We start from the raw sequence: 12,157 nt of genomic DNA, 5'->3' as shown, positions 1-12,157 counted from the left end.
TTTCCTAAACTCTGTTTATGTCTCCGTGTCCGTGTGGGTGGCAGGACTGTGAGTTTGATGTGGGTGGCTGCGCATGCGTGAGCCGAATTGACCTTGTTGTTTTAACGCACACACTTATTTGTGTACTTTTTTTGTCTGCAGTGTGGTTGACGACGCAGAACCACAGCACTCTGGTAACAGAACGAAGCGCGGTGCCATTCCTGCCGGTCAACCCTGAATACTCTGCCACAAGAAACCAGGTAAACACCCAACACACACTGAACTGCATACACATGCATGTGCATACGGAGAGTTTTTATAAGAGGTCAGAAAGAGGAAACTGTGGGGAAAAGTTCTTAGAGCTTGTGGGCAGTGTATTTTTAAAGCTAGCTATAAAGAGTGAAAAACTCTTTTCCTTTTTGTTCTTAAAGGAACCCCAAATGCCTGCTCACTCGATGGTTTTTCTATCATTTGAAAAAGAAAATGACTTTTCCTGTGTGTCTGGGTCTGTTTTTCTGTTTCGTATCTTAGCTCTATTTGGACACAATGCTTGAAAATGTCCACTTTACTGTCTCCTGCAAATGCCAGCAAGCTTACCTAATTGCAGGGTTTACATGCGTTTGCGCATAATTGTTTCTCTGTTAGCCTAGTTACCGTAGTGTGTGTGCGTGCGTGTGTGTGTGTTGTATGACCATATTTTTCCACAACACATGGTAGCTGACCACAGGAGTCACTGAGACAGAGCTGCTGCTGGCTGTGGTCTGCATAGTGGATATATGTACATTTGACTGACTCTTAGGAGGCCGTTATGATGTGAGTGAATGTGTGTGTGTGTGTGTATGCTCATCACTGTTTCTTCATCAGGGTCGTCAGAAGCTGGCTCGTTTCAACGCTCGGGAATTCGCTACTCTCATCATTGACATCCTGAGTGACGCCAAGCGGAGACAGCAGGGAAAAGGACTCAGCAGTCCTACTGGTGAGACGGAGACGAAATGTTACACAGAAAAGCTTTTAAAGACATGAAGGCTAAATAGATGTATGCCGACAAAGTATTGTGACTATAGCAACAGAATTAATCTGTACTTGGATTTCACATTTTTGGCCCTCAAGGCAAAATGTTTGCACACCGCTGTTCATGACAATATTCCATCATGCATTCCCTGATTTTATGCTAAAAAACTTAAAAAAGAAAAAAATTGTGTTTTTTTTGCTTTTTTTTCTTTAATCAATAATCAGTCTTTATTCTTTTAAAACCTTATGTTTTGCACTATTTATGTCATGTATTTTGTTACCAGTATTGTTTACAGTGCTCCCAGGAAAGGCAGAACTGCTTTGAACACTGCTCTCTGTCCCTCAGATCCACTGGACCTGGGCATCGATGATGATGAGCACGACTACGATAATGTAGCTTCTGATGAAGACACGGACAGCGAACTGACCACCCAGAACAACAACAACACACAACGCAGCAACCGTGCAAAGGTAGAAAACACACACACGCATGTTCTCACTTGTCTTTTTGTCCTCCTGTTATACCATGGTATTTCAAGTCCAAAAGACACACCCCTTTGGTCAGAAATTATGTTGCCACCGAATAAATTTTGGTCCATAAACCAGGGCTAGCCAAGCGCAACAGTTTAGGACCATTTTTGTTTCACTCTATTCACTCTCATCATCGTTGCTTGGATACAAAAGTATCAAAGAGGAATCTGGCACATTTAACCATTTGTGCTGCAGCAGCTTCAGTGAGAGTTGTTACACTAACCACAGCTGGCTAAATGTGCCGCTAACAACGGCGAAGTTGGCCTCTGCTTCAGAGATCTGTATCAATTTTAAACTAAAGGGCGATTTCACATATTATTTGTTTTTTTTTAAAAATCTAGACTACATTTGTCCTTAAGATATAAAATCCATAGATTTGTCCAATCTGAGCCTCGATAATTCTATAAATAGAGAATCTATAAATTCTGTTTTTCATTTGTGAAACACCAGTAGTATTTATTAGTATTTATTTTCATTGGCTTTCTATATACCATAGACTGAGAAAAGTGTAAAAACTGGAACTTAAACTTTCAATCTTGATTCAATTTTGTGAAATGTTCAGAAGTTTGGGATTTGTTAAACCTTTACTCAGAGAAAACAGCAAAATTTAAAATTCTGAGTTTCTACAAAGACTTGCATTGTTTTGAAATACTATTGTTAAGAATTCAGCCTCTCACTTAGTTTCTATGAGAAAAGGAGCTCAAACATCAACGCACGATGTTGTCTTTGAGGGAATTTGCCACACTCTGGATTCGGTCATAGCTTCTGGATGACATCATCAGCTATTCTGAGTCTGTCAGTGGGGTATTGTTCATACCCCACTGACCAATGAGAGCTACACACACTCTCATTGGCGGGCCCAATGAGAGTGTGTGTAGCTGCATGGTTGGAGAGGAAGAGGCAGGGAACAATATGATGAGAAAAAATGATGTGGAAATAAAAAGTTGGGTGGCTAATCTGGTGTCCGTTAATGAGCTGCGGACAGTCATGTTTGGAAGTTGTAACTGGTTTAGTCGCAGGGAGTGGGAGAGGGCTGAATATGAGCCTGCTTCAGGGTCACAGGAAGTGGGGGAGGATGGCATACAGAGAGCCAGAACTAAGGCTCCACTGTCTGATCTGGACGGCAAGCCGGCCCTCTTCCTCTCACACAGCTGCCCATTCTGTTTACAATTAGCATAAAGGGGACATCTTTAGTCTAATCAGTTCATAAAATGTTGGGATTTCATTTTCACTGCTGCGTAGCCTTTCAAAAAACATAACGGACAAGTTAAAATCCTCTTTAAATTGGAAAAAAAATAAGATGCAACAGAAAGTATTAATCTTTTTGGCTTTAATTTAATTTGATATTGAATATGATCCTAAGCGTCCAGTGAGTTTCACTGTGAAGCAGACTTGGGCGAGCCCTTTTGTTGCACTTGGCTAAATAAAGCAAAAGTGAGCCATATCCTGTTTTTGTTGCTGAAAATACACGGCCAAAAAAAGGTGCAGACAAAGAAAAATTTAGAACATTGTATGCAATTATACATCTTTTGTTGTTGTCCTGCACAAAACTGCAAGACTTTATGTTTTGGATCTGCAGGATTTACAAACGGCTTGTTTCAGATACTTTATGCTTTAAGCATTTGTTTAATTCATTCTTGAGCTGGGAAGAATAAAACATGTTAACTTAGAATCTGTTTTTGTTCATCTTTAAAAAATATATATATATAAAGCATCACAGATTTGCACTTTAAGCAGGAAAATTATGAAGATTTCTCACATTCAACTCAAGTTTTATATAAATAAGTTTTAAAATCCTCACCAGTCTCTGTCTCTCTCTTCCTACCACCCAGAGCATGGACTCCTCTGACCTGTCCGACGGCCCCATCACCCTGCAGGAGTATCTGGAGGTAAAGAAGGCCCTAGCCTCCTCTGAAGCCAAGGTGCAGCAGCTGATGAAGGTCAACAACAACCTGAGTGAGGAGGTCCGGCGGCTGCAGAAGGAGGTACGGCAGAAGGTGCAGAGATCAATTGGACCAGTGAGAGCATTAAAGGGATAGTGCAGATTTTTGGAAGCAAGGTTATTATCAGTAGCAGCTTCCTTTCTTGTAGTAAACTGGTGCCTTTCATATCACAGAAAGGCACCAGGCTAACAGCAGACAGATTTGCTTCCACAGATACAAACATTTTCTGTTATTTTTAAATGGGATATAACGCTGATAACTTCATAAAACTTTATTTATTTTTTATTTTTTTTTACCCCTCCAAGGGGTCTTTTGTGGGCTCTAGTGTCCCTTATATGATAGTAGGCTGACAGGAAACGGGGAATGAGAGGGGGGAAGACATGCTGCAAATGTCGTCGGGTCTGGGAATCGAACCCGCGACTGCCGCGTCGAGGACTCAAGGCCTCCAAATACGGGTCGCGCTAACCACTACGCCACCACGGCACGCCCCCATAAAACTTTATTTTATAAAAATTTGTGTTTTTTGAATGTGAAATCTCTATTTAACAAAACTAAGGGAAAAAAAGGTCATGATAGATGTAATAAAGTCAGAGTGTTTGTTGTAAAACGCTTCAAAGAAAAGTTGGATTTCAAACATGTGGTTTGGTGTTTAGATAGTTGATATTTTCTTTCCACACAGAAGTTATGTTGGCATTCAGTTAAAGCTCTTACTGGAAGATGAGCTTTTTCTGTTGACAAGAAACAGTTTCAGCCTTCATTCTTGTATGAAGCCTGGCTGCTGTGTCGTTTTAATAATGCCAATCTATTAATTGTGGCTTGTTTTGATTTCATGTGAGTCATCTTCATGGCAGTTTGTTCATTAAAATCTGCTAGTTTTAATTTATTTCACCCATGATTCATCCGTATGGTTTTTATTTTCACATCACTGAAGTTTTATTGAGGACACACACTGTAAATGAGATATTCAAATAAAAGAAAAAACTTCAATTTTCCACTGCTAATCCATTTAAAGCAATATAGGTCCATGATTGCAAGACATGAATCACCACTCTTAGTTAATTCACTATTGGATAATAGATTGTGATGATGTATAAGTAACTACAGTTTTTAATTATGCTAATGCCTGTAATTAAAAGAGTGTTTTGCAGACATAATGCATTATTTATTTACACTAAACAAAGAAAAATGCCCCCTATCCAAAGCTGTCAGTTTGTACAACCTGGGAAAATATGCAAAATTATCCCAAAACTCCTTCAAGAAATGAATACAAATACAAAGTTTGTTGGCTGTTTAGTCAGCTTGCACTAAAATCCTCAGAGCCAATGTTTGGGAGGGGATTCTGAAAACCCAACAGTAGAAAAATATTTCCTACTATAATCTCAACGTAAAATATTATTGATGCTTAATCTAAAGAAAAAAAATGGTTTCAGATGGAAATATGAAGGTGCTAATGGGGTATCAGAGGTTGGATGAATGAGATTTTTTTCATTAAATTCATGGGTCTACATTAAGGAAAAAGATGACTTCTTAGACTATATATTTCTTTATCTGGGCAAGAATGAAATATCTTCCAAAGTAGAGATTCTTAGTCTGCATCTGATCCTGGAGACCAACTGATAAAATGTCTCATAGAAAATTAGGTCACCCACAGTCAGGACCTCATTAAAAAATTTTGTTTTCAGTTCATAATTCAATTTTTCAGCAAAGCCAGAGGAATTGCATCAAAGTAAATAGATTTTATTTTCTTTGGTCAGGTCTCAATATTGTTTCTAGCTGCTTCATTCAAGCGGATGTTGGTATTTTAGTTTTGTAGCACGCTTAATTGTGAATTGTGTCGTGAATGGTTGCACTGCAGGTTCCCAATGTTTGGTCAGACCCAGTCCCTGTTTAAGTATTTTTTTTTTTAATCATACACTTCATTCCCCCACATTTGATATGAGTTACAATGAGAAGCTGTTGTTTTTTTTCATTATGGTTGCCTGTTTTTTGATGATTCAGTTTCTACTGCCTCCCTCCCTACTACCCCCCCGTGTTCCTCCATCCCACCCTCCATCCTCTCTCCTCCCGCTCTCCCCTAGATCACCCGGATGCAGACAGAGAACAGTGCGTTACGGGGGGGCCAGCAGGCTGGGGGGTCAGCTGGCCATGGGGTTGGGGGCCCAGGTGGAGGGGGGGGAGGCCACTGGGTGAGTGGCGGGATGTTTGGAGGAGTTGTTGCTGGGGGTTTGGGTGGGTTCGGTTCAGGAGCTGACCCCACGGGGCTCTCTGTCCCCCCCTCAGCCAGCCCTTACCCCCCTCTCCACCGGAGGGACCGGCAAGCCATCTCCATGTATGAGCCGGGGGCGGCCCCGGGGCCCACGGCTCACGGCCCCCCAGCCCTGGACTCCCTTGCAGCCCGCCTGCAGCCCCTCAACACACCCAGCGTAAGTTAGAAAGCCCCACCGTCCAACCTTCCTGTCGGTGGCCCTGATTGGCTGTTGCCAGGCGCTTGTCCAATCCTGATGTGTATTTTCCACACCTCTTTATCTTCTGCATCTTATTAACCGATCCTTCTCCTTCAAAAGATCAATTTGTGCACAATTCTCAAGTTAAATTCATTAAAAAAAAAATATTTGACTTATTTCAGTTTTTCTAAGAGGAGCACAAAGACGATCTTAAGGAGAAAGATGTAGAAACTGGAATGTTTCAGTTCTTTTGCCTGGCGGTTCCTCTGACGCTCTGCTCTTTTGCCTGGATCCTTTCCGATTCTTTGTGACCTTCTGGGTAGCTCTGCTGCCGCTGCTAGATCTGGAAACGGCACACATGCGCATGCACACACTTAAAAACGGAAGCATCTCTCTGATGGGGGTAGAATTTGGATCAATCCTGACACCTGTGTGACCAGTTCAGCCGTCAGTTTTTCCCTCAGCCTCAATACAACCCCCCTGGTGTCCAATTCACCAGCTCCTTCCACCAAGTTTTTCCTGTGTGTGTGTTTTCTTTCTGTCTGTTTCTTCACCGTCCGCCCCTCGCTCACTGCGGTGTCATCGCTCCATTTCATCTCCACTGTACGAGTTTCGCACTTATGCCCTAGAAAATTTTCTGGAGTTGAAAGTCAGTCTCATCTGTGTTCATAGTTTTTGTTTTTATTTATGCAATGTGATTTTAACCTAATAGTTTACAGATCTTCTAGAAACAAGCGAGAACACAGAGCTTCCTGTAGCTGCTGTGGGATGAAGCTAAAGCCGGCTCTTTTTCATCTTGTTTCTCAGCTGTTTCTCCCTGCCGTCACTCTTCCCTCAGCCAAACCATTTTGTCGGCTAATCCATTGATCTGAAATGTTCTCTGGCCTTAACTGCTTCTCCTGCTCTCCATATGTGTGTTGCTCTGTCCTTCCAGGTAAGGAAGGGCGGAGTTAGTAGTCCAGGACTGTATGGAGTCCAACATGTGTCTGGATCTACGGAGATGGGCCGATACATGGTGAGCTGAAGCTTTGCTCTCTGATTATTCACACAGAAACCAAAAGGAGACATACTGTTTAAAAGAAACAAATTCATATAACTCAAATGTGCAACAGATTTTCAACAGCTAAGGCACTTAGCCATGGATTTTTGTATAACTTCTACCAAGAGGAAAGCAGTTAAAGTACAGTGCTATGAGCCAACAGTTTAAGTTAAAATCTCTACATCTGCCTATGTCACTTCTGGGATGATGACGTTTACGCACTTTTTAATAAATTTGTCTTGTGCAATGATTACTTTCACCCCCAAATGTGAAAATAATCTGTTCTATTAAAGATCGACTGAAGTAATCTTTGTGTTTTTTCAGTGAATCAACACAGGAAAGCGGTTTTTCACCGTGTTGCTTCTGTTACTTTCTTTAGGTGTCCAAACCTGAGAAGCATGGCAGCGGCACAGACAGTGACTATGACAACACACACGATCATTTACAAAGGTATTCACGATCAAGTTAACACTGAGATTCCTCAGAAATACATCAGTTAATCTTAACCACGTCTCTTTTTCCAGTATCGGCCGGAGCAGCGAAGAGGAGGGTCGGGGTGAGTCTGAGGAGGGAGGGGGCGGCGAGGCTGGCGAGCCGGACCCCACCCTACCATGCACAGAGGACGTAATACTGAAGACGGAGCAGGTGACTAAGAACATCCAGGAGCTGCTGAGGGCCGCACAGGAGTTCAAACACGACAGGTAAAGGAAAAATTTTCCCGGCTGCCCGTTCGTGCAAATGTTCCTCCCCTCATCAGGGATTGTTCTAGGGCTGAAACGATTCCTCGAATGATTCGAGCACCTCGATTATTAAAATCCCTCGAGGAAAATTTATCTGCCTCGAAGTTTCGTTAATTTATGTTTTATTATTTAATGCACCGTGTTCCGGCAGGGTTATTACTTACGTTGCACAGCGCTCTCACTTCCGCCTAAGTTGTTGACAAAAGCTAACTGTTGGCAGCATAACATCCAGTTTTCAAGTTCGGTCTGGGAGGATTTAATTGATTCATGATAAAGTCCGGGTTTTTGCCGTTTTTCGGGGGACCAATAAGCATCCTTAAAATGACTGGCGCGATGCCTGGAGGACGGCAGCTTTTCTCCTCCCAGAGCTGCTGCCTGGTGGCGGTTCAGAGCGAACAGCGGGGACGAGCGCTGGAGGTGTATTTATGCAGGTGAGCGGATAGACTGAACACTGCAGGCGGCTGCGCATTAGACAATTAACGTAAGTGTAGCTTTACGGACGAAACGGAAAATTTATTTCATATCATTCCGGTCTCAACAAATGGGTGGCGGAGCTCATCGTGGCAAGCTCAAATGTGAAAAATTGGACTGCTGATATGAGGTAGTAATACTGCTGTTATGTTAGATTCACCAATGTTTTAATTTATATATTTTTTATCCGATTACTCAATTAATCGTAAGAATAATCGATAGATTACTCAATAACTAAAATATTCGTTTACAACAGCCCTAGGTTGTTCTGCTCTCTGGAAGGCCGAAGGTTTCCCAGCCTTACTTAGTGAGATGATCTTCAGTCGTTTTCCTCTCTTAATCTTGAGCTAGCAAAACAAATTAGGTTTCAATAATTCAGATAAGTCTTAAAGGGTCGAGTGAGATCAACTGAACTATATATTTTTTTCTCTCCATGTTGACACGTTTTCATCAGCTTTGTTCCGTGTTCTGAGAAGATCCACTCTGCTGTCACTGAGATGGCTTCCCTCTTCCCCAAAGTAAGGCCTCCTCCTCTGATTTCTGCTGCGTTTTTGTGTCCACATCATTGCCTGACCTTAATTGGCGTCTCCCTGCAGCGGCCAGCCCTCGATGCGGTCCACTGCTCCCTGCGCCTGCTGGCTTCCAGCGCCTCGCGGCTGCAGGTGGAGTGTCGCAAGGCGGCGCCCTCGGAGCCCGGGGCCCCGGCGGTGGACTACCAGCTGCTCACCCAGCAGGTCATCCAGTGCGCCTACGACATCGCGAAGGCTGCCAAGCAACTGGTCACCATCACAACACGCGAGAAGAAGCAGTGACCGAACCAACACAGAGATGGGGAGAGAGGCAAGAGGCCGATGCATGGGGGAGGGGCCTTCAGGGGAAAGGAGGATGAGGGACAACACGATTAGACTGCGGATGGAGGAAGCGATGGAGGAAGAGAAGAAAAGCTTGGAAGATGCACGAGGAAGCAGAGATTGCTCTGAACAAACAGCAAAAGCATGGAAGTGAAGGTAGGGGAAGGACAGGTAGAAGGGTCTGATCTGGAGTTGGAATGAGAAGCTTTTAATAAACTGCTGAAACTGTGTGGAAAACATGAAACCTGATGTTGGGAGATGTACAGCGAACTGGATTCTTAAACATTATTGCTTTATTTATTTTGGTCCAACGTTGTCCGTCCCATTTTGTGCGCCTCGTCGCCTTGGGAAGAACTTCTGCCACTGAGAGAGAAGCGGCACAGCCTCCTGGGGGAAGGCGGGACATTCCTCAACTCCTTTTCCCTTTCCTCTCTTTCTTCCCTTTCTCCCTGTCTGTCTGTCCAACCTGAAGTGTGGACCCTCTCTGCTCCCACTGATGTCCCAGGCAGCACGAGCGAGCCGTGCAGGGGAGGACACACCTCCACCAAGGCCCTCAAACTCTCCAGCTTTTCTACTGGAGGGCCTTGAGTTTTTCTTCCAACCCATCGCTGTCTTGTTGTTGGTGGTCCACAGCATGATCCGGCATGTTTTCATTTCATTTTTTTGTTTCTTTCTGAACCCGCTATTCAGATCGATTTGCACCTCTAAGGACTTTCGCCCCACCCCTTTTTTACTGACTTAAACACTTACACTGGAATAATTATGATTTATTGTTTATCATGTTTTTTTGTATTGACAATTTTACTGACTGTTGTTTTGATTTAACTGTTTCTGTAAGTTTATTTTACTGTGCTAAAATGAATTCAGACATAACAGGGAGACAGCTGGGAGTACTTTCCCCTCTCGCTGGGAGATGAGTATGTGTGCACACTCAGAGATCAACAAGAACCTGAGAACAGATTCCCCAGCATTTCTAAGCACTCTTCTTTTTTCCTCTCATGTTGTCTTGTGGCCAAGGGGTTGAAACAGTTGCCAAAGGAGAGTGTGTTTCATTTTCTGTCAGAGCGGAAGCCCCTTTGCCGCATTGTAGACAGACCAGGATCCTCATCTATCTTTTTTTGTGCTTGATTTCTCCTGAAAAAATACTCTGCCTCATTTATACACAGCCAGTGGAATCATCTCAGAATCATTCGCAGTGCCAAGCGGGATAATAATAAACAACAACAACAAAAAAAAACATTTAGCTTGGTTTGTTTACAAGGAAGAGCCTGGCAGCCATTTACCTGCATGAATGCTAGAAAACAAAACACAATTCAGATTTTAGTAGACATGCAGAAAACCCTGGATCTGGCCACCTGGATCATAGAAAATATTCTTGTTTAACGTCCTCAGTTTATGGAGAGTACTTGATTTGGTTCGCCATGTGTTATTTTTCACTTGCAGGACTGTCTGGCAAGCACAATCAGGCAGACGAGCTGTTTTCCAGCTCAGACGGCCTGCCGATCTGGGCCACAGATGTTGTCTGTGTTTCTGAACTCTGCCAACAGGAAACAGCAATGGGAACAAATGTTTTGTTTGTTTATATATATATATATATATATATATATATATATATATATATATATGTATATATGAGTGCACTTTCCCTACCCAGCGGTTCTAGCTCATTGTATTGTGCCGAACAAATATGCTTGTTTCTGTAAGGACGGATGCTGATGAGATCCTTTCTAAGACTTTCTTGTAGTTTAAGGATGTGATCAAACAGCTGTGCATCTATTTTGTCTCAAACTGCTAACATTCAGCAGAACATCGTGTTTAGCTGCACTGCTTTACCCGCCTCATTCACGCTTTGCTTTATTTGTCCCTCGTTTGGCTGATTGTCCTTCAGCCTCACATGACTGAACACTGTTGAGGAAAGTTGAATCTCATCCATGTGACTCTTTTATCCATCTGCGGTTGGAGTTCGAATGCCTTTGCACATCGTCTTCATCATCTCCTGTTCGAATAACTGTTTTAGTGATTTATGATTTTACTGACAAACAGAAGTGGGGGCCAGAAGAAAAACGTGCACCTTCAATCATCAGTGCCCATGTTTTAGACTAGAGCCATATATATATATATATAAATATAAAAATAAACATATATTTTCATGCTATTTTCTATTAAGCTCCATGTTAGGGTTATGTTTGTGCGATATTTATGTCTATTTGTTGGCCTAAAGGGCTTCGGACTGCGACGTCTGCTCTCCAAATCTTCAGTCAGCTCGACCCAACATTTGAAGTGCCGTTTGGTTACCCTCCTGTGTGATCAGACTGGAGATATTAATAATCCAGCTAGAATCCACAAAAAGAGAAGGAGGAAACGCAGGCTGACCTCAGTGTGAGTTGCACTATTTTCAAACACCAGTTGGTTGAAGTTGGATCTACGTACTGCACTCTCCCAAAGGTCTTGGCAGGATTAGTTTTGTCTGAAGCGCACTTTGGCCGAACACTACAGTCATCTCAGCAGGACGGGTCTAAAATGCACGTGGCCCGGTCCTTCCTACATTTGGTAGACACTGCTTAGGGTGCCTCTAGTTTGAATGTTAAATGCTTCCTTTCGCTCATGTCACTTAACTTTATACGCTACATTTTGTTCAGATTTTGGGGTGTTGATTTCTAATTTTAGAGACACCCACAGGTTATCAGTTGGACCAATCCATGCACAGGAGACATTACAGCTGCAGGTTTTTGTTCTTAAACACGGTCGTGTGCTGTGGTCTGCACTGTTTTCATCCTTGACTTTTCTTTAAATTGCACCATGAATTCAGAGATGGGAGAGCTTTGTGTTGACAGAAGGCATTAACTGTATAAAGTAGAGAAAACGGTGACTTGTGGAGAGAAAAGGTCAATCATAATGGAAACTCATAAGCTGTACATTTGTAATAAAACAATTTAATTGCCATTCCTAATGTGTGAATGTTCTTTATAAGTGAAATTGTAGTTTCCCAGCCCAATTAAAAATCTATGGCAAGACGTAAGTTCTATTCACAGATTATCTCTATCCAGTCTGACAGCCAATGAGTAACTTTGGAAAGAAGAATGAGCAAAGCTCACAAAGACACATCCTTGTGATTAAAAATTTCTGAGTATAAATACTTGCCCCACTT

General features: G+C 42.6%; 1 protein-coding gene across 3 annotated transcripts in view; it reads left to right on the top strand.

Annotated features, from left to right (window-relative positions):
* git1 (G protein-coupled receptor kinase interacting ArfGAP 1) overlaps positions 1-11,952 on the top strand; it is a 29,362-nt gene extending 17,410 nt beyond the window's left edge. For 2 of the 3 annotated variants that reach the window (XM_032545140.1, XM_032545139.1), the window contains 10 exons: positions 142-239; positions 844-955; positions 1,337-1,461; positions 3,354-3,506; positions 5,543-5,887; positions 6,843-6,923; positions 7,327-7,397; positions 7,472-7,648; positions 8,613-8,676; positions 8,755-11,952. In XM_032545140.1, the coding sequence (XP_032401031.1) occupies positions 142-239; positions 844-955; positions 1,337-1,461; positions 3,354-3,506; positions 5,543-5,887; positions 6,843-6,923; positions 7,327-7,397; positions 7,472-7,648; positions 8,613-8,676; positions 8,755-8,970 (1,442 nt within the window). In that variant the 3' untranslated portion in view covers positions 8,971-11,952. The remainder of the gene's footprint in view (positions 1-141; positions 240-843; positions 956-1,336; positions 1,462-3,353; positions 3,507-5,542; positions 5,888-6,842; positions 6,924-7,326; positions 7,398-7,471; positions 7,649-8,612; positions 8,677-8,754) is intronic. The other variant, XM_032545141.1, reaches the window with a different exon arrangement.
* Positions 11,953-12,157: the final 205 nt, after the last annotated feature.

This window comes from Xiphophorus hellerii, chromosome 18, assembly GCF_003331165.1.
Source record: "Xiphophorus hellerii strain 12219 chromosome 18, Xiphophorus_hellerii-4.1, whole genome shotgun sequence".
Classification (NCBI taxonomy): Eukaryota; Metazoa; Chordata; class Actinopteri; order Cyprinodontiformes; family Poeciliidae; genus Xiphophorus; species Xiphophorus hellerii.
This window is presented reverse-complemented; position numbering and strand designations above follow the sequence as displayed.